Here is a 27,726-nt window from a genome sequence, read left to right as displayed (position 1 = left end):
AATAATATTTAGGAATCAATCATTCGATTGGCAGCCTGAATTATTGGAATTCTATCAAAGCTCAATAATTCGATGGGAAAAGAATTCCTTATAATTGACATTCTTTTCGTAACCATGTTAAATCGTGAAAAGAATATAAAATGATTGCTCAACGCGAGAAGAATTCTGGCTGTTAAAGTATTACACACTCGCAACACTGCTGCGTGAAATATATACAATCTACAACGCAGGAGTCGTTTTCGGGTTGAGTGACTGGTTTTGTCGCCTCCGAGTCGATTCCATTCCTCTCAATTTTCGGCTGTGGCTCGGGAACGGGCAATACGGTCTGCGTGATCGGTACTGCATTCTCAATCATCTCCGTATCGGTGTCGGCATTCGATAATTTACTCGTTACCGGAGTAGTAGGTGTGGTCGGTGTGATCTTACCAGTACGCGCTTCATCTGGTACATCGTAATCTACCAGAGGTATAGAAGTCTGCAGAGGTGGGGGTGAATCATTGGACATGATGACACTGAAACAAAACTTTCTTTAGATATCTTTTTCAATCTCTACTTTAACCTAAATGTTTCATTTTAACTCAGGAATGACACTGATTTTACGTCTACAACAGATATATTTTGGTCATTTAGAGGTGTACATTTAAAATATGTAAACAATTTTGCAAAGATCCACCAAAATGTTTTCGAAATATATAGTTCAGTTATAAAGCTCAAATGTTGAAAAAAAGTTAAACAACCTTTTTATCTACAAGTAATCAAAATGAATATCCTGCTGGGGTCACAAAAGACCTCAGTGTGCCATTCCAGGGTTAAATTCTACCTAAAATCAAACATTTTTCGATGTAGAAAAAATGTTTCAAATGGAAAAGTATACAATTATTTTGCTTATATTTTCATTTTAATAAAATGATTACGATGTAAGAGAATATGGTATAAATTTTAATTTTGATCAAGCTCATTTTAGTTTGAGAAACGACGCTTCCTTAGCGTATGAGACATGAAGACCTAGCACTGATACTCGTGAAAAGTTCTATAGGGAAACTTAAAAGGTGTATACATTAAAGATTTCTGTAAGTTAAATTCAAGTTATACATCGCCCCATTGATGTGGTCAACTGGTGCTCTGTTATTCAGGCTCGTCACGCAGTTGACCCTGGTCTCTTTACTATTCAACTCATGTTAGTCTTATTCGTGCTTATCGCAATGCACCTAAAAAATCATTATTTAATTTGAAGTACACTGAATACTTGTTTTCTTGAATGAATTGTATCGCAATTACTATGTATCTTGCGATTTATTGCGTGACAACAGAATTACTACTGCATAGATCTTTACGTATTACTACTATACAATCCGCAATTATACAATCATTAGAGAGAAACTTTACTTTGGAAAATAACCAAAATAAAAAATTAAATATTCGGTACAAAAGTATGTAATAATGATGATAATATGGACGAATACACTAAAGGCATTCTTTCATTTACGTTACAAAGGGTTTCTGTCTTTTTCTCTCTCCCTCTCTTCTCTTTAAGTACTTCATAGAAAGTGTAAAGAAGAGGACACATACCACCTAGCTTTCAAACACGGTTGCATTCTATTCTTTTCTTCAGACGTCAGAGTGGAATAAAAAGATATTTGCTTGGCCATTTTGTGGATATCTCAGATTTCAACTGATTAGAATCATGCCATCTCACGTAAAAATTTGCTGCCTCGAGATTTGTCTTTCGAATCGTTTATCCTTTTCCATCAACGCTGCGAATAGAGCGTCACACCTCTCCTCCTGTTTTATTCCAAGTTCACACATCACTGATCACAGTTTGCGTTATCGATTTTTCGCACATATCAATCGAGCAAAACGAAGAAATTTAAATTTTCCTCCTTTTGGCGTTTAAACATGCAGTATTACGGTGGAGAAAACAAATTAGTATGAAAACATATTAAATTTATTGTCCTATATCAAAAATATTTATGAGATTTTGGATTTAATCCCAAAATAGTATCATTGGATTATAGTTGACCATAGCAATTTATAATAGATTACAAAAATTAAATAATCCAACCCTAAATTGTTATAGTCCTCAATGGTCCAACGACAATAGTTAAGAAATATTGATAAATTATATCTTACTTTTATTATTACTATAAATTAAAAAATAGAAGAAAATTATTGTTAGGAAAATAAAAGCCGCGTAATTGTTACTTCGAGAATGAAAAAATGGAGATACTGCTGCAAATAAATTCCTGCAGTTAATCAAGATTAATTATATGACAGCAGCTTTTATTGATTAACTACATGCATTGTCCATTGAAATATATTTGCTTAAAATAAAATGGCTGAGCTCCGGTTTATGCATTCACGTTTATGTGAAACACAGTGGCTTTCACATGCGAAGTATGAAATTAGAAATTTTATAATCAAAATTGTTGAACTATTCGACAATAAATTTTCATTTACTATTAAAATTTCATTGAACAAAAAAATAAAAAATCACGTTCATATACGATAACATTACATACCTGATTTGCAAGATGTAACATTTATTCGCGCTTGAAGGTTTACAAGAACAAAGTTCAAAGTTACAAAGAACATTTTCACAAGAAAAAAGCAGGCATAAAAAGACGTTACATCACGAAAAAAAGCTGATCGTAATGAATAAATAACAGAAATATGGTTTTATTAGCATGTTCAAGATAGACAATCTTACTTCACTTTATAAATTATGTATGTATATATTACTTTTTGAGTCATATAGAAATAATCGATAAAAAGATCGACAGAAAATCGCCGTATCATTTTAATTCTACTTACGATAATTCGATAACATCGATAGTTATCTCGATATTTGAATCACTATTATTCGTTAAACGGAAAGAGAGTTCATTGTAAATATAATTTCTGTATTACTGTATAAATTAATTAATCATTTTAATACATTATTTCATCAAACTCTAACAATAAAGCTGAAGAGTAAGGAATAAGGAAAAGGCAAAATTTTATTAAAACCACTTCATTTATGTAAGTGACAAAGATAACTAGGGAAAACAACTATTTTTAAATCCTACACAATTGAATTGTTAGAATATTTAAAAGAACACCAAATAATGTACATAGCAAACTGTGAATCTTTTTCCTCTTTCTCCTTATGTCATTAATAGCCTGTGCAATGGTGATATAACCATTACAATCAAAGAAGAAATCTATCTTATCTTTATAAAAAATCCAGCATCACAAAAACCACAAAACTTCACATTTATGTCAAAATTCGTCTATACATCCACCAATCACTAGCGCAAACATTGTTTAATAATTGCATTTACTATTTGCATTAGTAAAGTTGCTAAAATTTCATTAATATATATTTAGAAAATTATTTGTTGCAAATAAGAAAGAATTTTTTTATAGAAATATCCTGTATGCCGCGTAATACGAAGAGTTCCTGCTACGATCGAGAATCCACGTTGAACTACTTGATCTTACTCCTAATGCTCTCCCATCCCGCGTGTATAACAGTAGTGTCTCGTTAAGTGGATAGAATTTTGCTTCGTTAGGTGGCCATTTCTGTCCCTACCACTTCTTGAGATATCTGGTGTTACGTCTGTCGTATGTGAGTACAATAAACAAATGTGTCAGGTGTCGGTATGTCAGTGTCATTCACTGAAGAAGAGAGATAAACGATATTTGCTAGAAACATACATCCCTCGATAACTGGCTAGTTAGCCTTAGCGAAACAGTATTGTGTATATACAGTCAGGTATAAAAGTCTACATTCCATTTTGTATATGTATCCCATTTATTAAAAGAAATTAAAAACGTACCTTTTTTTACAGAGTTTACATCTACATATGATACAAAATGACATAGAATTTATTCGATATTATAATTTTCGTTAATTTGTAAATAAAACTCAATTAATCCAAAGAATTGCTGAAGGTAAAATCTATGTTACAATATTCAAAATTTAAGGAATGTAGGAGGACTTTCGTGACTGACTGTACTTTTCACGTGGGCCACAGGGACGTATCCTCCAACGAAAACCACCCCTACTTTTTAATCTATGGTCGGAAGGATGATTCAGGTATAAAAACTCGAGAGGAACTTTCAGAACATCGTCACAGAATATATGACTGTTCTTTGATAATAAATTATTATAAAATATACGAATTATTGAAAACAAATGCAATTGTAAGAAATTTGGTTAGGATAACATTGGTTTGCAATATAAGAAATGTAATGATAAATACTTTATGGATATATTATGTTTGATGAAGTATTTCAAATGAAATCTTCTGATACGCGATACGACATAACAATATCTGTAAAGTAAAAGGATCTTATTGGGGACAACTTAAAAAGAATATTCATCGAATGAAAGTTTCATAAAACCGCAGGCGGGATTAGTATCACTTTTCAGAAATTACATAAGCGAAAAATTTATTATTAGAATTACGAATATAAGGAATAAACAAGTCTTACGAAATTATTCATATACAGTCACATTGAAACTAGTTATTTTTTGTAATATATGTTTACATACAAAATTACCGTAGTACTCCATCAATAAAAAAGAATTATTTAAATCAAATTGAGTCGATTTATATTTAGTATTATTATTATGCTCAAATATTCTCTAGTAGATTAAATACTTGTTATAATCCCTCAAATTTTCGTAATTGCAATTGGAAGTCACTTATCTCATTGCTAACATGAAGGGCAATTCACTTACTGAATTAGTTTTCTCTACAGTTTGCTACAAACGGATGCTAAAATCTCTAATCTTCAATTGAAATTATCTCAGAAACTATAGAATAAAACTAATCAAAATTATCAGTCTTAAAAAAATAAAATTTTTCGAGATGAATAGTATTATGTTCTTAAATTTTGCAAAAGAAAACATATAAGATAACGAGATCGTAATATTACATATAAATATTCTGTACAAATGTTTTTAATAAAATGGGACAATGTAGAGATATTACATATAAATATTCTGTATGAATTATTCTAATAAGTGAGAAAATATAAAAATACATGTAAATGTTCTGTACGCATTTTTCTAACTAAATATAGGGAAGTTTCCAGTAAAATCAATCGAACGACGAACAAGGAAAGAAACGAGAACTAGAGAATCGAAATTGACCGGGAGAACGAGGGTGAGAAAAGAATGCTTAACCTCGAAATCTGGGAAATCGGCTTTTGCTGAACTTACTCGTAGGAGCCACGCTGTGGCAACGGATTCTTAAAACGCATAACTTCGTGATCAGTAAGATAATTATTGAAACGAACTGGCTCGATTACGCCTGTTTACGTTCACAAATGACCGTACACGGAACCGAAATTATATAGCATCTCGATTCCAACGAGCAGCGAGCACGCAGACACACGAAAGACTGGCAAGAGACAAGCGAAGTATACACTAAAGGGGGAGCAGGTGAGGTAGAGACGAAGCTTGCCGGGTGAACGGCGCACAGTGGGGTATATATTTTGTAAAATCACGTTTAATTTAAATAAATTATTATTTTGATATAAAATAATTATGGAGGGCTAGTTTTTAATAAGAAATATAGTTTAACAATAGTTTTTACTCGACCTTGCTAATTTTTGTTAGAAAACTATTTTTGCAGTTCCCCAAAGCTAATATTTCCATTTTCTTTTATTCTGGAAATCATACAGGCGTCATATAGTTTAAATTTTGACTTTACATAAAATATTTTATACCTAAACGCTTAACAAAATGATTTTAAGATCCTGCAACTCTTTTTTACTGATATTTCATTCTACAATTTTTGTATCAATTTAATTTCAGATGACGCTAGTGGTAAACGAAAAAAGACGCAAGCAGTTATCGTAAAAAAATAGCTGATACAAAAGTAAAAAGCTTGAATAAATATGACACAAACGTACTTCTCAAGATTCCATAATCAAAACTTGGCAGTATCATCTAAAAGTTCTCGAGAGTCATTTCAAACTTATGTCATTTCGCAGAAGAGTTAAATGACGAAACTGTTGACTTCAAAGTATTGCATTACTTCAAAAAGTCGTTAATTTGTGATTTTGCAAAAAATGTCAATGAAGCAGAATTAGAAAAGTCGATCGCTAACAAGTCACGCAATAATAGCAAACGCGCGATTAGCAAAACTTTTAATTCTCTCGAACTTTCTTCTCGAACGTGGCATAGATCTTTTATAATTTGTCCATAATTGCGAAAAAAATTATCTGGTTTTATTTTCATTTATCTATTCCATTAATATACAACTAAGAAAGATTTATTAGTGACGTTAATCTATTATAATCAAAGCACTAGAGACGAATATCTTCTAATTATTATGTAATAGAAACATAATAGTTTTATTAAACAAGGTTGTTTACAACGCGGGATACTACTAATGAGATGCGCACGCAGTAGACTTTTGAATCTATCACTTATCTATCATCTATCTATCACAATATACATAATTTCTTTGTTTGTTTTTTTTTTTTAATAAATATAAATTTTTCATTTCTCTTTACACATTACACGACAGTATAGATTTTCTTTTATATTAGTATAATTTAATGATTGAAGATATTTGATTTATGTATTTATTATGTATGTATACAATTTAAAATACAAACGATTGGATACATATTGGTCGAGACCAATGCACCCTTCTTCTTGTTACTATATCCCATTGCTTAATATATTCAAAGGACCGGATGTATTTTTACCATGGCCAACCTTTTCTCTCAGTGTGTGGTTATGAAGTTCCTTTTAACGCTCTATGAAACTTATTAAAAAAATATTAAAAGTACTGGAGATAATTATTTAATAAACACAGTAAAGAATATCCTAATCATTTTCTTTTTGTCTTTCTACAACACATTAATTATACATAAATATAGTGTGAATAATATTTGTGGATTTTTATAAAAGTGGAGATAATGATATATCAATTTCATCACACTTGTTTGTAAATGTATTGTTCTGCATAAAATATCATTAACCTTTTTAAATCGGTACATATTGAGATTTCACCGAAGCATATTCTCTTCAGTTTGACTTATTCCATCTTTTAATGTACATATAAGCAAGGCAACATAAAACCGGTTTTAAAGCAAGATGGGCACAGAAGAAAAAATTAAACCTTTCGTGTCAATAGCTTTCGAAAAAATTTACTAGACATATTATTAGATAAAACTTAGATAAAATTTTGATCTTGTACAACATGAGTATATACGAATAAATGGTATAATTATTAAATATATCATATGATTAAGAAATTTTCAATCAATTTTTTCAGAAAGTACACTTTTTTAATATACATTGAAAGATGAACATAAAATGTTTATGATTAAATATATTAGTTTTAATCCTTTTTTTCTTTATTAACGCAGTTTGAACCTCTATTAGTAGATTATTCTGCAGTGTTTCAATCCTATATACATATATCTATATATGCACAAAATCTAGTTTTTCTTTGTTTTTATAAAAAATAGAAATTATAGAGACGAAAACGAATGTTTATATTTGAAAGTAGTTTTAACACGTATTACTGGTGCATAAATTGCTCTACATGCTTATTCCGCTTACCTTCAAAGATAACAGATTAAATTACTCCTTTACCTTCGTGGAAGTTACTGGACACCACAAAGAGTCTGACACGAAAAATTAAGATTTGATGAAATGGACAGAAGGTCAAACACAAACATTCCATACAAACATTTTCATAGTTATTATCCATATTAATTACTACAGCTATATGACATTAATCAATTATGATTACACTAAAGCAGATATGCAAATCATTCTAAATATACACATGAACATTAAAACTCCTCATTTTCCTATATTGCTCAATTCGTAACAGTCGCACGGCCGCCAATCAATCGAATTTGATTAAAAATCCACTAGACACTGAATGTTTATGCAAATTCTCTAAAATATTATACAGGTGCCATGCTTTGAATAATTTAAATTTGGAACATTATATTGGACATTGAACATTAATATTGAACATTATATTGAACATCTTTTTATTTCATATGCATTCTGTGCATTTTGCAAGTTTAAATTTTCCGTAAGCCCAAGCACATCCACAGTCTATTGATCATATCCCATTAATATTTTCAAAATACGTTAGTCATACGTTAATATCTAATATAGATTAATATGTACAATTACATATATATGTATTAGCTTTGATCTTAGTTTTATATACAAGTGCCAGAAAGAATTCTTAGATTTATTTCTTATAACTAATCAATTAGAATCCAAAAATTATTCCAAGAATTAATCCAAAAACTAAGAAATATCTGTCAGACATATCTCTGAATCCAACAGTAGTATAAACAATAAAAAGTTATAAATAAGTATTTATAAACAGTGTATTTTGATAAAAATTCAAAATATTTAAAATTATTTAAAATATTCAAAATTATAAGATAATTACGTAAATATTCTAATATACAACGTGTGGGTATACAGAGACAGCAGTAACATGAACGGCTGTTCACGTTACTATTTCAACGAAGGTGATACGAATGTTAATGACATGATAAAGTTACAATACCACAAGGCAAAATCAAAAACTGACATACTATTCCCTTAATCACTTTTTTGTAACAATAAAATGTTTACCTGTCAGATGTGCAAGGAATTTCTTCCGCGTAAACATCAGCACGCGTGGTTATCGTCCCGTTCCTCATCGTACCCTAGTTGTCGCATGACAGAAAAAGGAAGTCGGTGTTGATCTTGCAAGTCAGTTATCGTTGACGCCTCAATGATTCCTCATTGCATTCGTTTCATGAAATCATCTCTTTGCTTTGGCTTATTGAATCATGCATAGATATTCGGTTCTGACTACGTGTTCGATATTCAAGGCTCTCGCATGCATTCATTATCACTTTACCGTCTTACAATTTTTCAATTGTCACAACATTTTCATATATTTCTTTTTTCACTTCAGTTATGTTTCATATAAATTGTATTTAATTATTATAAATGCTAATTTATAAATTGTACTTAATTATCGTAATTGCATTTAATTATATAACATAGATCGTTCTAAAAATGTAGAAGATATATTTTAAAACCAAAAAAAAAAAAGATAAAAGAATCTTATCGTTATGAAAGCTATAATTCAAAGTTATTTCACTGTTGTATCCTAAAATATTAATACACAATGACAATGCACGAAGCGAACCCAGCCTCACCTATCACTTCGATGGCTCGAAACCGACTAATGGCTTAATGCCCAATGGCAAATGTTCTATCCTGTAGTTTTATAGAAGGACCACCATAATCAGTTTAAAAGAGTAGAAACTTGATAGGCTATTTAGTATCACGCAAGAAATAATTCAGATATTAACCAATAATATTCGCTTTTACCTTGCGAAACAAAACTTTGAAAGAAAAACTAAATGATAATATAAAAAAGGAGAATGAAATCTTGTAAAATGAAAATAGAAATCCAAATATAGAAAATATACTGAATAAAAATGAGGATCCCTTCGCTAATAAAAATTTTTTATGAATAGATATTTTTTAATTCTAAAAGTAGGGATTTTACTACACAATTTTCAACTATAAATTTAAGAATGATAATATTTATGTTTTTGCGACAATATTAGTAAATTAGTGGGGTCTTTTTAGTGTTCAAATGTTACCCTTTAAAGGGTAAAATTAAAAATATTAGAATCATTAAAACGAAGATTTTATCGACTGCTACGCATGCGTAAGAAGCATTACATTATCGTTACTTCTTGTGATTACGTCGTTTGTGGCTAAAGAACCGCTTTCATTTACTTTACGTCTTTTGATTGGAGTCAAATTTTACAACTTACTGGCATCTTGTGTTTTTTTGTATTTAGGCAATTATTATTGTTAGTAGAGCTTCGTAGTAAAAAAGAAGAAGGAAGCTAAGAGAAAGTTAATCATGGGCCGCTATAGGAGGTAAGGTATACACGCATGTAGATATGTGGAAATATATGTTATCAATATGCTCAATGTTCAGCGTTAATAATCGCATATTCGAAATAAATACACTTGAACTGTAACTGTTTATGCATTAAAGTAGAATAGAATACCATTCAAAATAAGAAGTAGGAAGCAAAAAATAACTATTAAAAAATCCTGTAACATTTATGATATTTTTGCGACAATTATAACCTTCTGCGTATTTTCAGGGTAAGCTTGGAAAAAATTTGAATTTCTAAAATGCATCGTAAAATTAAGATTTTCTGTCCTGGATTTTATATATTTCAAAAGCAGTATATAGCTTATAAGATAATTAAAAAATAATACAAATATTTTTATTTTTATTTTTATAAATCGAAATAAGTTTCTTGCTTGAAAAATGAATTTTATGACATAGAAATAGTAAGATTTATACTTGAGTATTAATAATACTTGTGTATTTCATTTTTTAGTCGTAGTCGTGACAGAGATAGGAGACGTAGATCTCGCAGTAGATCTCGTAGCAGATCACCAAGAGACAGAAGAAATTGGGGCAGTAGTGGAGGTAGAGATCGGGGTGGTGGCAGAAACAGCCGTGGTCAACCTGGAGCAAATTTAAGAAAACCTAGATGGGATTTAAGTCGATTGGAACCTTTCAAAAAGGATTTTTATGTACCACATGAGGCAGTTCAAAATCGTGATTTACGTATAGTTGAACAGTACAGAAGCGAAAAAGAAATCACTCTAAAGGGGAAAAATATACCTAATCCTGTATTCACATTTGAAGAAACAGGTTTTCCAGACTATGTTCTAAAGGAGATAAAGTAAGCATTTTTTTCAGGTAATAATTTTGTTCAAGACAAAAATGCTCCAAATGTATTAGTAGCTATGAAGTGCAAATATTTTACAATGGTGATATTAGAATTTGTTTCTTAAGTTTAGAACAAGTATCCAGTATGTGATGATATGTTGTACATTGTCAAGAATACTATCAGAACTTAAAACTTGCTTATTCTGGAAACTTTACTTTCATCAAATCAAGTAAGAATGGAGCTGAAATTGTTAGGACTTTAAGATAATAAGAAAAAAATACTAAAGAACTAAAATTAGTTAAAATGATTAAAATAGCTACTGAAAATTTTGAATTAAGATATCACGTATTACCGAATGTGATACATTGATATAACAGATTATAATAGAGATGTTGTTATTTATAATTTTCAGGCGACAAGGTTTTACTGAACCTACATCAATACAAGCACAGGGATGGCCAATTGCTTTAAGTGGAAGAGACATGGTAGGAATTGCATCAACAGGTTCTGGGAAAACATTATCTTATATACTCCCAGCAATTGTTCACATTAATAGTCAACCTAAGTTAGGACGAAAGGATGGACCTATTGCTTTAGTGCTAGCTCCAACGCGAGAACTTGCACAACAAATTCAGCAAGTTGCTGATGATTTTGGTCATTCCTCTGGTATTAGAAACACTTGTCTATATGGTGGAGCACCGAAAGGTGCACAAGCCAGAGATTTAGATGGTGGGGTAGAGATTGTCATAGCTACACCTGGTAGATTATTAGACTTTCTCGAATCAGGGCGTACAAATTTAAAAAGGTGTACCTATTTAGTATTAGATGAAGCAGATAGAATGTTAGATATGGGATTTGAACCTCAAATTAGAAAGATCATAGAACAAATTAGGCCAGATAGACAGACATTAATGTGGTCAGCTACATGGCCCAAGGAAGTAAAAAATTTAGCTGAAGATTTTTTAAAAGATTATGCTCAAATTAATGTTGGATCCCTACAGTTAGCTGCAAATCATAATATATTACAAATTATTGATGTATGTCAAGACTACGAAAAAGAAAACAAGTAAGAAATTAAGCATATCTATAAAGCTGTTGGAAAGCTCAATGAGATTTTACTATTAATTTTATTTTCAATTATAGATTAAGCACACTTTTAAAAGAAATAATGGCGGAAAGTGAAAACAAAACTATAGTATTTATTGAGACGAAACGCAGAGTGGATGAAATAACGAGAAAAATGAAGAGAGATGGGTGGCCAGCTGTTTGTATACATGGTGACAAGACACAGCAAGAAAGGGATTGGGTTTTACAAGGTGAACATTGTTAATTGGATACTTACAATGTTTTGAAGTATAGTTAAAACTAAATTTTATGTTTAATTTTTAGATTTTAGATCAGGGAAAGCGCCAATTCTTGTCGCAACAGATGTTGCTGCTCGTGGTCTTGGTAAGTAAACAATTGTTATTATAATATAATAAAATATTAAGTGTCATTGATCATTTTCCTTTGACATGGAGAATGAATTGCTCTAAATCACATTTCTACCAGTGAGCTTAATAATTACTGCAGTATATGAGATATCTTGTTCTGACGTGATATTAAAAATATAATTACTAAATGGAGAATATGATAAACTTGTTAACTGGAATTAAGAAAATTATCCTAAATAAAATGAGGATCTACTTTTTATCATTTTTCATTTTTTTGATATTAATACAGATGACTTTTCATATAATCAGAACAAGGTTTCATTGATCTTTTGAACCACTTTATGACTGAAAAGAAAATAACTATAAATTTTTTCATTAAAGTATTGATAAGTAAAAGTTAATGAAAATTGTAGGAATTTTTCCAAATTTTAGATATTAACAAATTTTATTTTTTGAAAATAAATTAAAATTATAGATAATAGATACGTAGTGTATTAAATGCATAACGTGGTTCATTCAGCATTTCTAATATTTGTGTTTATTTTGCTTCCTCACTTTTTGCTAAAGGTAATAATTTTTAAATAATACATGAGAGAAAGGTAGTAAAAACAAGTTGCAATTGATTTATAAAGGCAAGCTCTTGATTTATAAAGGTACAGAAGCAATTGATCTAGTTAAAGAGAAAGCAAATGAATTCTAAAGTCAGAAATAAGTACTTGTACAGTTCATAATGGAGATGTAAGGTGTTACTTTCTTAAAGAATTGAATAACTTCATAAAGTGCTGATGCACCATTTTATATTACTATATTTGTAACATAATTATAACTTGAACTTAAGGTTAATCTAATAAAAATGTTCTATGCTTGCCGTAAGTCATAGATGATCAAATAGAAGTTTAGAGATATTCTTTCCCATAAAATCGCCTTCATTGAGATTATCAGAATTCTGTTAATAATAGTTGATAAAAAGAGATAGAACAAAAAATTCAAAAATAAAATGAAATACTGTAATACAAAATTCATATTGAACACAGGAAGATAATAAGATAAACATGTACCTAACGCGGTTGGATCTTTGTTTGTATTGCAGAGGCACATTGCGCGCAGACCTACGCCGGGTAATGCAAAGCAAATTGGGGGTGCCCGCCGCCTGTTTGTTCGGTGGTGCACTAGTTTGCATTGTCTGCGCTGGCTGCGACGCGTGCCTCTATACGTCAATTCCGTGAAAGGCCAGTCCGGGCCAAATCGGGGTCTACTTTACCTCCTACATACTGGATATCAGTTCTACGCTACGCTGTACGCCATCTGGGCTGGCCAAGTCGTTGTTGCCAGAATAGAATCCCCTGCGCTGGCCGCTCAAGCTAATCAGACCCAACAACGGTCCAATGAGGCGGTGGCATGGTAGCTGATGCCAGAGCCTCTAAGTGTGCCCTGTAGCAACAGAATGGCGGAGGCTGTAGCTGGAGCGAGCGCAAACAGCCAGGCCCTGCCCGTACGTTGCTAGCGACACTCACCCATTGCCTAATTTTAGTATAACAGTAATCTTAAATTAATTGCTATATATATATAGCTGTATAAGCCACCCAGAAAAAGGTAATTTGACTGTATTAACATTCCCATTCAATGAAATCTCAGATAATTTTTTATTAAAGAGAAACTTCGCTCGATATCTAAATGTTGTGTGATTGTTTATTTGGAAGATATAATTGCCTAATTGTGTAGCTCAATTAAAAATTGTAATTGTATTTGAATTATGTGTATATCTGAAAATTGATCAAAAGAATTCCGTTAAATGTCTTCTAAATTAAGAATTGCCCAACATTTCATTTAATCAAAAATGTCTTAGATTTCCTCAAAAAGATGTAGTACAGTTCAAATGCATTTATCTGGGGGTCTCAATATGTACACTTTTTGCATATACATATGTAACAAAATGTTTTGTAAAATCTGACATACTGAAATATATGAGGAGTTCTTGAATAAAAAACAAGATAATTCTTGATATCTTCTTGTGATCATCATTTACCAACTTTATATAATACAACAAAATTCTCAAAGATTATTTTATACATAAAATTATCTCCTATGTATACATTATGTGGAAATTCAAAAAGTTGTTGATTAATGATCACACAATACTGCCAAGAACTGCCTTGTTTTTTTTTCAGTTCAAGAATTTTGAATATTTTATAAAACATTCTATATGTGTATGTATATATATTTATGTATATTTCTATATACATACACACATGTATCACTTTTATATCCATTTGAATTTACATTTCCTTTATCTTCCTGAATCCTTCATGATAACTATATCATTACATATTCACATTATACTAACTATCATATCAAATAAGGTTCTATGTATATCAATTCTGGTTTCTTTTTACTTAAATATTTATATTGTTTTTCAATTATGTATACAAATTAAGAATATTTGTATGTATTTCAAATTGAATATATCTTTATGAAATTGGAATATTACTTTTTTAATAGAAATGTATATTAAAATAAATATTATTTTTGTTAGAGAAGGGAACCAGAATTGTTTTCGCGCGGAAATTTATTTCAGCACTTTATACTTTAGTTAAAACGCTCTCTAAAGACATAGTATTCTTTTTTGTTCCTTTGATCTTCATTTCATTTTATTATTTGAACGAAGTTAAGAACAAAAGCAAATATTTGTTCTTAAGCAATCTTTAAATGATACGTTTTACAAGATTTTTTATATGCGTGTGTTTCTTTTTCTTTATATATGTACATATTAAAACTTGCTTACAATACATATAGTCAGATAAATTTATAAGACACTCTTAGTTGAGGTGACATAGGTGAATGACTGTAGTACTACCTTTTGGAGAGCGTATTTTAATCTAAATATTACTTTAAAATAAGTGATTGAGATATTTAATACGATATTTTATATACGTCTTGTCATAATACTATCTTAACTGACGTCTGTCTGGGAGGCGGATGCTTTTGGTGATTAACAGCTAATACATAATGCTTTATTTCAGACGTTGAAGACGTCAAGTTTGTCATCAATTTTGACTATCCCTCCTGTTCGGAAGATTACGTTCATCGAATCGGTCGAACAGGTCGTCGGCAGAAAACTGGTACAGCATATACCTTTTTTACACCTAATAATTCGAATAAGGCTAACGACCTAATCCAGGTATTAAAAGAAGCGAATCAAGTTATCAATCCGAAATTACTTGAACTTGCCGATAGTAAGAGTGGTGGATATGGCAGGCATAGAGGTACTCTTATATATCTTTTACCTATTAAAATAATCTCTTCTAACTATCATTTACACTAGCTTTTTGTACTTCAAAAATCTCCTATTACCTTGAATATGATGAAATACTTAATTTTTTTCATTTAATATTCCCAGTTTCTTAGTATGTTTGTAGTAGTTTCTACGTATTCAGAAAATATTAATTAATTGAGTGGATATTTTTAGGCGGAAGAAATAGATGGCGGTCTCGAGGTGGCCGAAACGGAAAAGATCGTAGTTACTCAAGAAGTAGAAGTCGAAGTCACAGTAGGGAACACAACGGTCGTGGTAATCGTCGCAGTTACAGTCGGAGTTATTCTCGAAGTCGTAGCCCTGTTAGCAATCGTACAGGTAAGTAACGGTATGTTCACACCATGCTAAAGCATTTAATTATACTTCAGTGATATCTGTGAAACAGTTTACCCAATTTTATATTATGTAAAATGACTTGTACGTTTACAGAAGTGATTGGTAAAAGCTACTGGAGTAGCGAGAGATGATCTTCCATCGGCAGTTAAAGGCAAAATCAATTGCATATAATTAATGTTTTTTTACGTCTCTTTTGAAGTACCCACTTGATACATGTCATATAAACCGTAATATTGGTGTTCCACTAACGTAAACATCTAACTTTTTACGGATAATCCTTGTGCATTACAATAGATTATTTTAGAAATATAAGATAAGTGTTTTCAACGAACGAGTATATATTCTTAAAACATAATAAAATGATGCGATTAATTGAACACATTTTAAAATATGTTGATTTTAAAAAGCTTCGTGATAAACCATCCAATCTATTGAAGTCAAAAGGACTCTCGAGTAAGGTTATCGTTTCAAAATGCAAATATCGATGTCGATCTCAGTTTATGTTCTAAATTTCAACTGTAATAGATAAACATAGACTAAGCATGTGGAGTTATTATATTCACATACATATTGTATCACGCGCATATTTTATAATGATCGTTGCAACATTCGACAACACTTGTTAAATTAAGTAAGCGACAATGTGAGTTTAGCTAAATGAAAGATTCTATAAAACTAATAGCTGGATGCTTATTTGTAGATGCATCTGATGTTTACCAGTAATTAATTTGTAACACGTATTCGTGCATTTAAAACTGACGAAATAATGTACAGTATTTAATAAAAATGTAATAAATACATTTTATTAACTATTTGAAAATTTATTCGTTAACTTTCTCTCATTCTTCCCTACTCTTCAAAAGGAAAGATATAAAAATGAACAAAATATTGTATTAGATTAGTTCTTTGAATATTACAAATTCCTGTCTAAAAGGAAATCCTTAATATTCCATTTCAATCATCGCCAAACAAATGTCTATTGAAGGATCTCTTCATCATTCCGACTGTGAACTGATTGAATCCTATATGGGCGAAGCTTATCTATAACACCATTATATTGGCTAGTACCCCACATTTCTTATATCATCAAACAGAAGGTCAAAAAAAGTTGTCTTCGCCAAGCAATCTTCATTCAAATATTGACATAAAACCGCACGATATTAAAACAGAAGTCATTTATCAATTTATTACCACAGAAAGAGTATACACGGTATTCTGATATTCCTCGTAACTCAAGCACACGTGTCTTTTTTTCGTTACAGATTTTAATGTTTATAAATCCTACGATAAACAACAACCAGGCGTAGAAATATGAAAATATATGCAATAATATTCTTTAGACGACCAATAGAGGAAGAAACAAGCTGCAATCCCGAGTGAAAAGCAGCAAAGATTTATGAATGAACTGTAATACAGGTGGATGGGTCGATAGAGCGGCCCCCCGCAAGATCGCACGGCAAGGGCGTAGTAATCGATAGAGTGAGGGTGAAAAGGGATAGAAGCCGGTTCGAAGCAGACGAAGAGCAGCGGAGGCCGTGGAGGGCAGAGTCCATTCAGTAGAAGCAGCAAGGCTGCTATTGATTGCGTGGGTAGTTAGAGGAGAGATGAGTTACCCCCACTTTCGGTCATTCAGCAGCCGCACTGCTGTGACACGGGGTTAGCAGAGGGGAAGGGCCTTGAAAGATCGAGGGGAAAGGTAGAGTGAAGAAGAGGGAACGGTAGCCCGATTACTGGAATGCCGTGGGTGGCTAACAAGAGAGGGGGTTTCACCCCTGTCTTCGATTATACGCACGAATGTAGGCACAACCACTTTGCCCTAAAATTGACATTTACCCCTGTGCTTTTCCAAAAATTCATGCTTTACACGTTTTACGTAAACTCGTGTCTTTCTGCCACCTCCTTCTCGTAATCGTTATTTCGAAAGATTGATGAATCACGTCAACAGCTTAAGTACCTACAAAGTTTGAAATTTACTGTTCTGAAAGAAATTGCGGAAATTTCGAAGTTTAATTATGCCAGCCAAGAAGTCTGTTAATTTGACGTTCGATACCTGTATCAGAGAGTACTGTTGACGTCGTTAGAAGACTAAAAAGGCATTGTTTTGCGTTGATTATTCCATCCTGATAAGACTAGCTCTTCTGGGACAATAATGGTTCTTCATCGAGATATGAAGAAATGAGCGGTGTCGGTGGAGAAATATCGCTAAGTTTCTTTGTCTTCTAGCTTCATTCAATTCTAGATCTTGTTATGTCGTGTAATGAAAAATATATCTATGTGAAAGATAGCGAGGTGTTCATTTCAGTGGAATAGGTATGCATGTTATATGTATACGCATACCTAGTACTGAAGCATTAAGGAGTTTTATCGTACACTAGTCAGCCACGGAGGTCTCCAAATCTAAAATCATTTTAATTAGTTTCACAAATCTTATAAATAAAATGTTTGATCTTAATTAAAATATTTCTTGTTTTACATAAATTTAGATATATTTATGAATTTATTGATAAAATCAGAATTTCAAAAGTGAAAAAATTATAAATGAAAGAAATAGAAAAATGAGATATTGATCTTTCATTTAGTTTATCCGAAAGAACATTGGAAAGAGTTCAATGTTAATTTTTTGGTAAATCCGATAGTTCAGTGACGCAACTACTTCTCATTTAGATTGAGGGTACGGGCTACAACGATTTTAAGTCCCAGGGAGAAACTTGTTGCGCAGGCGGACCGGAACTTAGCGTAAGCTTATTCGTGATCTGCCACCCTAGCCGTACGACATCATAACCCTCAGGTCTGGAAGACTTACTGGTTCTAACAGAGACATGAGAAATTCAAAGACAATATATATAATGTACCGAAATTAATTTTACCTAGTTGTGATATTGAACAATATCATATTCATGGTATTCAATGGATCATGGAGTGAAAGAAAAAAGAATGAAGTCAAGAAGATACTATACAAAAGTAATCTCCAAAAAACAAAAAATAAATGGCATAGCTCTTCTATAACCATTAGCATAAATACAGTTCATTTTATATTATTAATTTTATTATGTTCAACAAATATAACGTCAAAAGATTAACTTCAAAAAATTGTAGTCTATATGAAGGAGGATAAAATTACGCATATCTAAAATAGAGAAATATAGGAGATACTAAGGGAATTCTTAGAAAGGAACTTTTAGAAACAGCCAAACGTCCTGACGAAAAGCTCCTTTTGGAGTATGAAGAAGAGAATAGAAGGAAGAAGGAAGAGAGAGAAGAGAGAGGGGGCTCGACAGAGCCCGCGTAGAGGGGTTTGAAACGAACGAAGGGGTGTGCTGTGGAAGAGGGGGCAGCAAAGGAAGGCGAATAGTTGCCTCGATGATACCACCTCTCTCAGTTGTTCCTCGGTTTCCGGACTGCGTGGACTAGCAGGTTAGTGAATCCGACTCTCGTTCATTCACCAGTTTCTCTTCGTTCCACTCTTGACCTCCTTCCTTCCTTGGCACTCTCTCTCTCTCTCTCTCTCTCTCTCTCTCTCTCTCTCTCACTCTCTCTCCCTCTCTCTCTCTCTCTCCCTCTCCCTCCCTCACCCTCGTTTTCCACCCCGTGTGTCCGCTGGTTCCATTCATGCGACTCGTTCTTTGCTCGCTCTCTCGTTCGCTGCTCTCCTTGATTTATCGAAGTTGCCAGTGAAAAACGTTCTTCCTTCGTAGCTCCGCTACTCGACCACCGATATCCTGTCAACGTGTATTAACGATCAATGTTACAGGTATATTTTCACAGTCTTCTTTCTTCATTTTTCACTTGATTTTTTACTAAAAACAAATTATATTTTAAGGGATGAAAAAACAGCTTCTATCGAATTTTCAATAAGCAGTAGGTGAAACTTATTACTTTACATGTATTTTCCTCTTTAATTAGGCACTGTAAATTCTTTGGCTTCTGGTTTATTTTAAGTTTCTCTGAAGCAAAGAGTTTTTGCCAGAGTGGAATTAGATTTTTCGGACTTTCCATGTTAATTGCAGAATGAGACGGAGGAGGTAATTTTTCATATTTTGCTCAGCCACGTTTGAAATATAATTTGTCATGGGAGAAACGATGAGCAGGGAGGATATATTCGAGAAACAGCTGTTAGAGCTGGTAACGAAAAGCAGCTACGCGATCAGTAATCCTTTTCCTGAGAAAAGAAAAAAATATGTATATAATATACTAATAGTTTCAATGAAAATATATTTTTTGTTACGTACGTACTTTTTAAAATTTGAGAGGAAAATATAGCCACAAAATATGTAAAAGGTAATCATTTTCTATTTGTTTAAGTTAGTTCCTTTTTTAGTTTACTTTTCTTCCAGCTTTTTACAGTGTAGTTATTAATGTTTCACTTGAATGATTCAATTGTCATATCCTTTAGTTTGAGTTTTTCCATAGCATTTATGATGTGTATACCGAAAATGTGAAAAAGAAAGAGCTGAGTGTGTGAAAAATGACCAAAACTGGTTAAAAATAGTTCAAATTCTTCTTTTCCTCATATTAAAAATGGGTATTAAATCTAAATATTCTGTTGAATTTCTTCATCTAATCGAGGAGTCATTGTTCTAGAGAGCAATTAATTTCATATATTTTTATATTTTATACAAATTATATCTTTATATATATTTTGTACCTCACAACCGAAGCCGAGAAACAGAATACGAGAATTCAGCTATTCTGAATTATAGAATAATGTCGTTCAGATTGTTGCCACTATACATTAAATTGTACAACTGATTAAAGACACAGAGGTAAGATTTATGTTAAAGAAAGAGGGAGCAGCCATAATAATCAGATGGCGATAAAATACCCAGTTCCATCGAAAAACAGTCACTGGCTTCATTAAGTAATGATTAATAATAGTAATAATAATAATAATAATAATAATAATAATAATAATAATAATAATAATAATAATAATAACAGCAATGTAAAGAACGAAATAAATTGACAATATATAATAAAAATAATAGTAAAGAATACCAGTGTATAAGGAGTTATCCACTTCATAAAGAATTATAGAAAACCCCACGTAAATATAATAAAAAAAGATATACATATTGGTACACATATTTAATCTTTTGACTAATATTAATCTTGCATCTACGTATATTAAAATTAAATTTTACGGTTCTCAATAAACGTTTTAGTATTCATTGTGACTTTTTCCGAGGATTATCTTTTGAAGTCGAAATTGTTAGTTTTTAAAAGAAATCATAGAGTATTGTTTCAATAGTCAAGCGAGATTAAATTCGGAGAAATAAAGACTGATCCGAGCAGTTGATCTCTCTCCAGTATTCAATTAACAAGTTAAAGCAAGAATACACCATTCTTCATAGAAATTCCATAGCACGAGTGTTGGAAATGATTAAATTTTATGTAGCGCCATACATAAAAAGGAACTCGCAATTGGATAACTATTATCCATTAATCCGAGAAAGTTTAGTAATTCAGTTACTAATGGAAATTAAATTAATTTCGGGAATCCAATACATTCCGGTTGGATGCTATTTCAACATCAATATTAAGATAAATCAATTTCCGCTCATGATTAAATAATATATCAAAAATTACTTTTAAAAATTCTGTTGTCAAAATTTCTTCACTTCACTTCAAGAAATTTCTTCAATTTCTTTAAATCTATTGCTAAGTTTGTTCACAAATATACATATTTAATACAGGACTTATTCTTTTGAAAGAAAAGGGATTTGTTTAATATTATATTACATAATTTTTCTGTTTCCATTAATTTTTAAATTTTCCTTTTGCATCATAAATAAATCTTAATCGCTATCACGCTAATTATCTAATCCAACTAAATTAATTTGTTTCCATCTGAAATTTGATAATCTATTCAATCAGTTGGAATACTTGATAATAAAAAGAATAGAGCAAATAAAAAAAAATATTGTTTAAAATGAGCATCTTAATGGTTTTCAAACACCTCATATGAAAAAGAAACCAGAAGATTATATTCTTCTTATATACTAATTTACAATTTACTCGTAATCCCGATAAGAATTATAATCTTTCTCGATACCAATAAGAAGTTTTTTTGTATAGATAATAGTACATAAAAAGAAATCACCTTTTCTGTTATTTTGAATTGAATTTTGGATCTAAATTTGGATATTTTATTCCCTAGAAAATGCGTACTGTGGCTGTATGGACCGCTTTTGTATTAGCGTACTCAAGCAGCCCGTTCGTGGCCGGTATACGATACATCGATCCGATCTCGCCGCAATCTGGGAACACCGGCGACATCGCCGAGAAGCGCGTTGACCTGACTGAGCCGACATGCGAGGAATTGAGGGCAATGTGGAGGTACACCAAGCGACAAAGCAGGGCTGCTAAAACCACTACCGGATACTCTCTTTATCCTGATCCATTTTCGTACAACGTCTGGAAGTCTTATCCCGAACGCCCCAAGTCCCTTCACACCCACCGTGGTAAGACGATTTTACAGGAGTTGTGTATAGCATTATGTCCACTCATCCTACTGTTTACATTATCTAAAAAAAGGTATAACGAAATCTTGTTAATAAGAGAATTACAGAAAAACGATTATAAACAAAAAAAAAAATGCAAAATATTTACTACGGAAAATTTTATATACAAATATCTTTAAATAAACGTATTGTAAAGGTAAGCATAAAATGAGATAGATTGAATAGGGTATACTTAAACTTTAAAAAGAGAGGTATTTTGGGTTTTTATTTTAATTAAGACAGTTTGCAGTGGATGAATGGAATTTGATATATTTGCTTAGCTTTTTCTATGCGGAGCAGGGTTGTAAAAAGGTTAATTTTATTGTAAACCGAATGATAAAATTTAAATTGACAAATACTTGCTTTTTATTTTTTTCCTGTTTTCATTAAACTATTGTAATATTATGTTTTATTTTATTTGCTGTTATATTCATTCTAAGACGGGAAAGTTAAATGATTTTGAAGTTACATGTTAATTTGTTACCGTATGGTTTGTTCGCTTAATTAAGGCCTAGCTCTGTGTAGTTCACAATAGAGGCCAAACATAAGCAAAGAAGTAAAATAATCGAATTATTGATGCCTGCCTATACATTACCTTGAGTGCTCTCTGACTTAAACTTGTTGCAGAAAATTTATAATAAAGTACGGAAACCTAACTTTATAAAGAACTAAAATAAGTGATACCACTTATTATACAAGAAATATTCGAACGATTTAAAATTAGACTATTCAGAAAGGTAATAGAGTTATTTCCTCCTAATACTTCTAACATTTACAAAAATTATTTTCAACTGTTTGTTTACAATTTAAATAATTCGATAGATAAATAAAATTATTTTCAAATGTTTGTTTACAATTTAAATAATTCGATAGATAAATAAAATCAGTTTTATGTTATAATACCGAGTAATACAGAATAATGTCTGACTTGTCCTCTACTGAGACTACTACAATTCAAAGTGATCAAAGGGGCGCCTATGTTGAAGCAACAATTACAAAGAAAGCGCACAATATATGAAAATAAATTAATAAGGAAGTATACAATATTTTAAACTTCTAATTCCATTACAGAGGTTTAGTTTTAATAAAAGTACTTTGAATTTATGAAACATTTTTCTCATTTTGGTAAAGTTATATCTAGAACGAAATCCTTTTATTACTGAATATTATAATCTTTTATTAAATATTGTTCATTCTACCTGGCAATAATGTGCAGGAAGGTTCACAGGAAGAGCACGTAACCGTGCAGGAAGTAGTGCTCCAATTTATGGGAGGATGGTACATAAAGCACCAGCAGGCAGCAAATTAAGAAATGGAATGCGACCTCCGGCACGGCCTTTCGACAAACTCCCGCGACTTTTCGGAACAATCAATTCGTATCCGTCGAATCGACATCCAAACATGAAATACCGTACGATTGTTGGTTCCCCTCAGGTCCCTCAGGCGGGCAGTTTTCGGCATTTGAAGGAATTACTCCGCGCTGAACGAGCTCGTGAACTACAGGTTAATAACCGAGTTGAGTCAAATATACTTAAATGTTTGCTAATCGAGTGAATTGCAAAATTAACGAATTCCATTTTAGAAAAATGAATAACATGAAATTGGGAAATAAAATTTTTTGTATCTTTCTAACAATTTTCTAGGAAAAGATTTCTTAAAAATAATATAATATTACCAAACGATTGGCAATATACTAATTATTCATAACATATTGTTTAAGCTGATACTTCAAACTTAGTGACAATGAAAATATCTCGTAAATTAGCCAAGTTTCTTACTCGTCTCCAGATAATTTCAAACATTAAAGTAATACAAATTATTATTTTTTTAAATAAGGAATATTTTTCTATGATTTTTCTTTTTCTTTTACTAAATTAAACATTTTAGGAACAACATAAAGCTGAAAAACTCGCAGAGAAGACATTTACCTTCAAGGATACCGTTGACAACGAGCACCCTTTTCATATGCAATCTCGGAAGCAATTTCCGAAACCGACACTGCGAATGCCGACGAAAATTAATTATGAATTCGGTCAAGGTCGACATACATCGAACGTGCCAAATATTGGTCAGGCTTGGACGGTGAGTAATAAATGGCAATGGAATCATTCCATTCATTAAAATTAATAGAGAAACGGAAAAAATAATGTTTCTCTAATATTCATAATTAATAATGTGTTAACGAACATACTTAGTTCATATTTTTCTTTTTCCTCCGTTAATTTTATGTCTCCTCCTTAATTTTATACATAGTACACTCTAAACGCTTTAAATTACTAAACGCTCTAATATCTTCGTTTCAAACCTATAACAACTCAATGAAATTCCGGCTTCAAATAAATGAAATCTCGCTCTACATTTTTATATCGATAATGATGTCCTTATACTACGGATCTTTATGTAGTTTCATATTTTTATGAATATAAATAAAAAAATAGAACTTAAATGAGGATTTATTTCAAATATTAGAACGAATACTTAAAATATTTTCTATGATTTTGTATATTATATGAATTCTGTACATTTTGCATCTCTTAATTTTTTAATAGTATAAATATCCTCAGTCTAGCTATCATATTGTATGTAAATGAATCATAACAACTACCTTTTGCAGAGGAGCGGTCCTCAGTCTCGTGAATACTTGTTGCGTTAGTATCTTGACGGACTGCCGACATCTCCAATACGAAGAAGCTATCCTAATGATCAACGTATCAATTCCTTGAATACGTTCGCACGCGACAAGATGGAAAAGATTCGCATTTGCTTTCTTGGCAATCTCCGATACCCCGAAATTTTCGTAAGCCAAATCCTTGCGTTGATAGCAGTGAGTATCGTCCCACGAAAGGGCTTTTCATTTTCGTTCTTCATCCTCCGTCGTTATCGAAAATTGTTCTTAAGGATTTCATTGTCCTGCATTGAAATCTCGGACCTCGATCTCTGCGTTATCTCGATTCAATCAACGTGTGTTATCTATGCCCGAATAAATGTAAGTCAATAAATGGAACGAATCGATAGAAAGTCGTAACCGGAAGGAAAGAAGTTTCGATATGTGGCAACGCTACAAAATGTATATTTTCTTAATTCGTTTAAACTCGCACAGATTTAATTACGCGGCCGTACCCGCTGCCTGTGTAGAATCTTCCAGATATATAAATTTAATACTATTTCTGAAAATATGGCTGAGGCGGCAACGTAATCGTACCTTTGTGCCGCTGAGCGGAGAAAACACGAGCAAAATGTTGCATTTTCGTTTTTTTTCAATTATACTAATATTAGTTATTAGTACTTTTAATTGTGCTAATATTAGTGATGCCATAATATATAAATACTATACTAATATTATTTCTCCCGAATTGATTGAAGATTTCAAACGAGAAAGAATAATGTTATAGCTTATTTAGTAATTATTGTTTTATCTGACTATATGATTTTATGACAATACTCTTATTGGCAGCCTCCTGGTTCCTATAGTAGACTCTATTCTTAACGTGGTTAGTCTAAAAAATATTTAGACACTTTTAGATAAGAAAATTCTCTTTTATTTTATTTATAGACACCAATATAGTATCGTTTACAATTATTTGAGCGAACATTGGAGGTAAGTCGAAGTTGAGGATTATTCGAATTATAAACGATACTTTATGTCTATTACAATTTTATTTATTAACTATATTATTAATTTAAATTTCAATAGAATTAAATAATGATGGTAGTCGTACCTAGTCGATGATTATCTATTATAATATCTATTTCTTCTATCAGGATCTTCGTTTATATTCTTCGAATGTGAAACCGTTTAATAATGGCTGCAACGGTAATCGAAATAATACTATAATCGATATTCCAATCCAAGATAGAAATTAAACTATTATGCTCTGGTTTTCTCCGCCTTATTTGAACTTGACAATAAAATAGAAAGACTAATATTTTGAAAATTTTGACAATATATATATATATGTATAAATATATATATATATACATACTTAAGATAAGAGATAAATAAAGCATAATCAACGGAACTATACCGAAGACAATAATTACTGTTAAGAGATATTCTTGTAACCTGTACGTGCAATCGACATGGATGCGATTTCAATTTTGCGATATATGAAAGGTAAAGTGTTATAGTGTATTAAAAATTATAATAATTAAATACTTACATATAAAAATGAAATTTTTGAAAAAACAAAAGGAATGAAAACGCATCAGTGGACATCTTGTTCAACATACCTATTTAAACTATATGTGTATCGATTACACGTACAATCAATTTGACTTTCGACCCTTAAGCGCTCGGCCGATTGCCCGCAAAATTTGAAAGTTAGACTATAACTCACGATTGAAATATTTTGATTACTTTTTCAACATAAAGGCTTTTGTTAGACAAACATATCAAGAACAATAATAATTATGTGAATAGAAAGAAATTTCTTGTTCATGTGAACCAAGAAGACAAAATATTTCAAAAATCAGTTCTTTTTATCGCGTTAATTTATTAGGAATTATGAGACAATAAGAAATAAGGGCTTAAGGGTTCTAATTATATAAAGACAATAAATATAAACGTTTCTTGTAATCGTATAACAGAAAAATAATGAAGTAGGTTAAAGATATTTACGTGGCTTAATCCATATCTCATGCTGAGAATTAATAACTTTCAGCTCCTATGACAGCGTACAAAAACCAAAAAAAAGAGAAAAGAACTTCTGAATAATTATATGGAACGGTTTGATACCAATCGCGGTTCTAATATTTGACTATAAATACTTTATACTTATATACATCTCTTTGAATACGACATGTGCGTACACTGCATACAATAACACAACAGAAAAATAACACATACACAAATATTACATCTATGGACACACATAAAACTACGCGTACATTACATGCATATCAGAGTACACAAATATATAATAATATATATTTGTTATGCTACTATGACTATTACTATGTTGACTGTATTGATTAAGTTTTAAAGAATGGATCTTTCTGGCCAAGATTCTTCAATAGTGGAATCAGTGCCTGATATCCAAAACTAGAGACTGGTTGAAATCTCTTTGGATACAGATTATGAGCTATATATATTATATATTTTTACCTTATTTTAAACTATTTTAATGTAAGAGATTCTGTTCTTCAAGTGTGTACAGCGACATATAAACATGTATACATGTGAAATTACTAAAAAGAAGAACTATATCTTGGATGATGTTAGAAATAGTATATTTATGTAAACTGAAACGAAATTAATTTAAGATAAAGACATTATTTGGGTCAGAGTATCAAATCTTTTCTAACGTAAATTAATAGGGATCATGTACTATAATAATTTATTTTGTTTACTCTGAATCTTAATGCATGTATTTTGAATTAACATTTGATACTTAGACCC

The 27,726-nt window shown here is 31.3% G+C and overlaps 2 protein-coding genes and 2 long non-coding RNA genes across 10 annotated transcripts; 2 read left to right on the top strand and 2 right to left on the bottom strand.

Moving 5' to 3' along the window:
* Positions 1 to 784: 784 nt before the first annotated feature.
* LOC138186618 (uncharacterized) lies at positions 785 to 6,862 on the bottom strand. Of its 3 annotated transcripts, none has more exons than XR_011174935.1 (3): positions 5,210 to 6,862; positions 1,570 to 1,880; positions 785 to 1,208 (listed from the first exon to the last, which is right to left on the bottom strand). It is a non-coding gene; the product is annotated as an uncharacterized LOC138186618 (long non-coding RNA). The 3 variants fall into 3 exon arrangements; XR_011174936.1 differs by lacking the exon at positions 5,210 to 6,862 and adding an exon at positions 2,812 to 3,839 and having other exon boundaries at positions 1,570 to 1,953; XR_011174934.1 differs by lacking the exon at positions 5,210 to 6,862 and adding an exon at positions 2,812 to 3,839.
* A 2,873-nt stretch (positions 6,863 to 9,735) lies between these two features.
* Positions 9,736 to 16,162, top strand: LOC138186762 (probable ATP-dependent RNA helicase DDX17). 4 transcript variants are annotated; one of them, XM_069126911.1, is made up of 8 exons: positions 9,737 to 9,931; positions 10,408 to 10,758; positions 11,159 to 11,812; positions 11,890 to 12,062; positions 12,136 to 12,195; positions 15,200 to 15,442; positions 15,646 to 15,820; positions 15,922 to 16,162. In XM_069126911.1, exons 1-7 carry the CDS (start codon positions 9,915 to 9,917, stop codon positions 15,816 to 15,818), a joined length of 1,671 nt encoding a protein of 556 aa, XP_068983012.1. In that variant the 5' UTR covers positions 9,737 to 9,914; the 3' UTR covers positions 15,819 to 15,820; positions 15,922 to 16,162. The 4 variants fall into 4 exon arrangements, 3 of the variants coding, with proteins under 3 accessions (XP_068983013.1, XP_068983012.1, XP_068983011.1); XM_069126910.1 differs by having other exon boundaries at positions 9,738 to 9,931; positions 15,646 to 15,810; XR_011174982.1 differs by lacking the exons at positions 15,646 to 15,820; positions 15,922 to 16,162 and adding an exon at positions 13,270 to 13,671 and having other exon boundaries at positions 9,736 to 9,931; positions 15,200 to 15,341.
* A 1,141-nt stretch (positions 16,163 to 17,303) lies between these two features.
* LOC138186827 (uncharacterized) lies at positions 17,304 to 18,393 on the bottom strand. Its single transcript, XR_011175003.1, has 3 exons — positions 18,166 to 18,393; positions 17,879 to 18,098; positions 17,304 to 17,782 (listed from the first exon to the last, which is right to left on the bottom strand). It is a non-coding gene; the product is annotated as an uncharacterized LOC138186827 (long non-coding RNA).
* Positions 18,394 to 19,062: 669 nt separating this feature from the next.
* On the top strand, positions 19,063 to 27,031 carry LOC138186826 (uncharacterized). Of its 2 annotated transcripts, none has more exons than XM_069127050.1 (5): positions 19,063 to 19,242; positions 21,986 to 22,289; positions 23,545 to 23,831; positions 24,216 to 24,410; positions 24,943 to 27,031. In XM_069127050.1, the coding sequence occupies exons 2-5, from the start codon at positions 21,989 to 21,991 to the stop codon at positions 24,979 to 24,981; spliced, it is 822 nt and encodes a 273-aa protein (XP_068983151.1). In that variant the 5' UTR covers positions 19,063 to 19,242; positions 21,986 to 21,988; the 3' UTR covers positions 24,982 to 27,031. The 2 variants fall into 2 exon arrangements, with proteins under 2 accessions (XP_068983151.1, XP_068983150.1); XM_069127049.1 differs by lacking the exon at positions 19,063 to 19,242 and adding an exon at positions 19,431 to 19,579.
* The last annotated feature ends 695 nt before the right edge of the window (positions 27,032 to 27,726 follow it).

This window comes from Bombus flavifrons, chromosome 14, assembly GCF_040668555.2.
Source record: "Bombus flavifrons isolate JBK064 chromosome 14, iyBomFlav1_principal, whole genome shotgun sequence".
Taxonomy (NCBI): Eukaryota; Metazoa; Arthropoda; class Insecta; order Hymenoptera; family Apidae; genus Bombus; species Bombus flavifrons.
This window is presented reverse-complemented; position numbering and strand designations above follow the sequence as displayed.

Excerpts from the sequence above, each read along its gene's own strand:
- LOC138186762 (XM_069126910.1), top strand. Across the intron at positions 11,813-11,889 it reads GACTACGAAAAAGAAAACAA|ATTAAGCACACTTTTAAAAG; the intron begins GTAAGAAATTAA and ends TTTCAATTATAG. Across the intron at positions 12,196-15,199 it reads TGTTGCTGCTCGTGGTCTTG|ACGTTGAAGACGTCAAGTTT; the intron begins GTAAGTAAACAA and ends GCTTTATTTCAG.
- LOC138186826 (XM_069127049.1), top strand. Across the intron at positions 22,290-23,544 it reads GTCCCTTCACACCCACCGTG|GAAGGTTCACAGGAAGAGCA; the intron begins GTAAGACGATTT and ends AATAATGTGCAG. Across the intron at positions 23,832-24,215 it reads AACGAGCTCGTGAACTACAG|GAACAACATAAAGCTGAAAA; the intron begins GTTAATAACCGA and ends TAAACATTTTAG.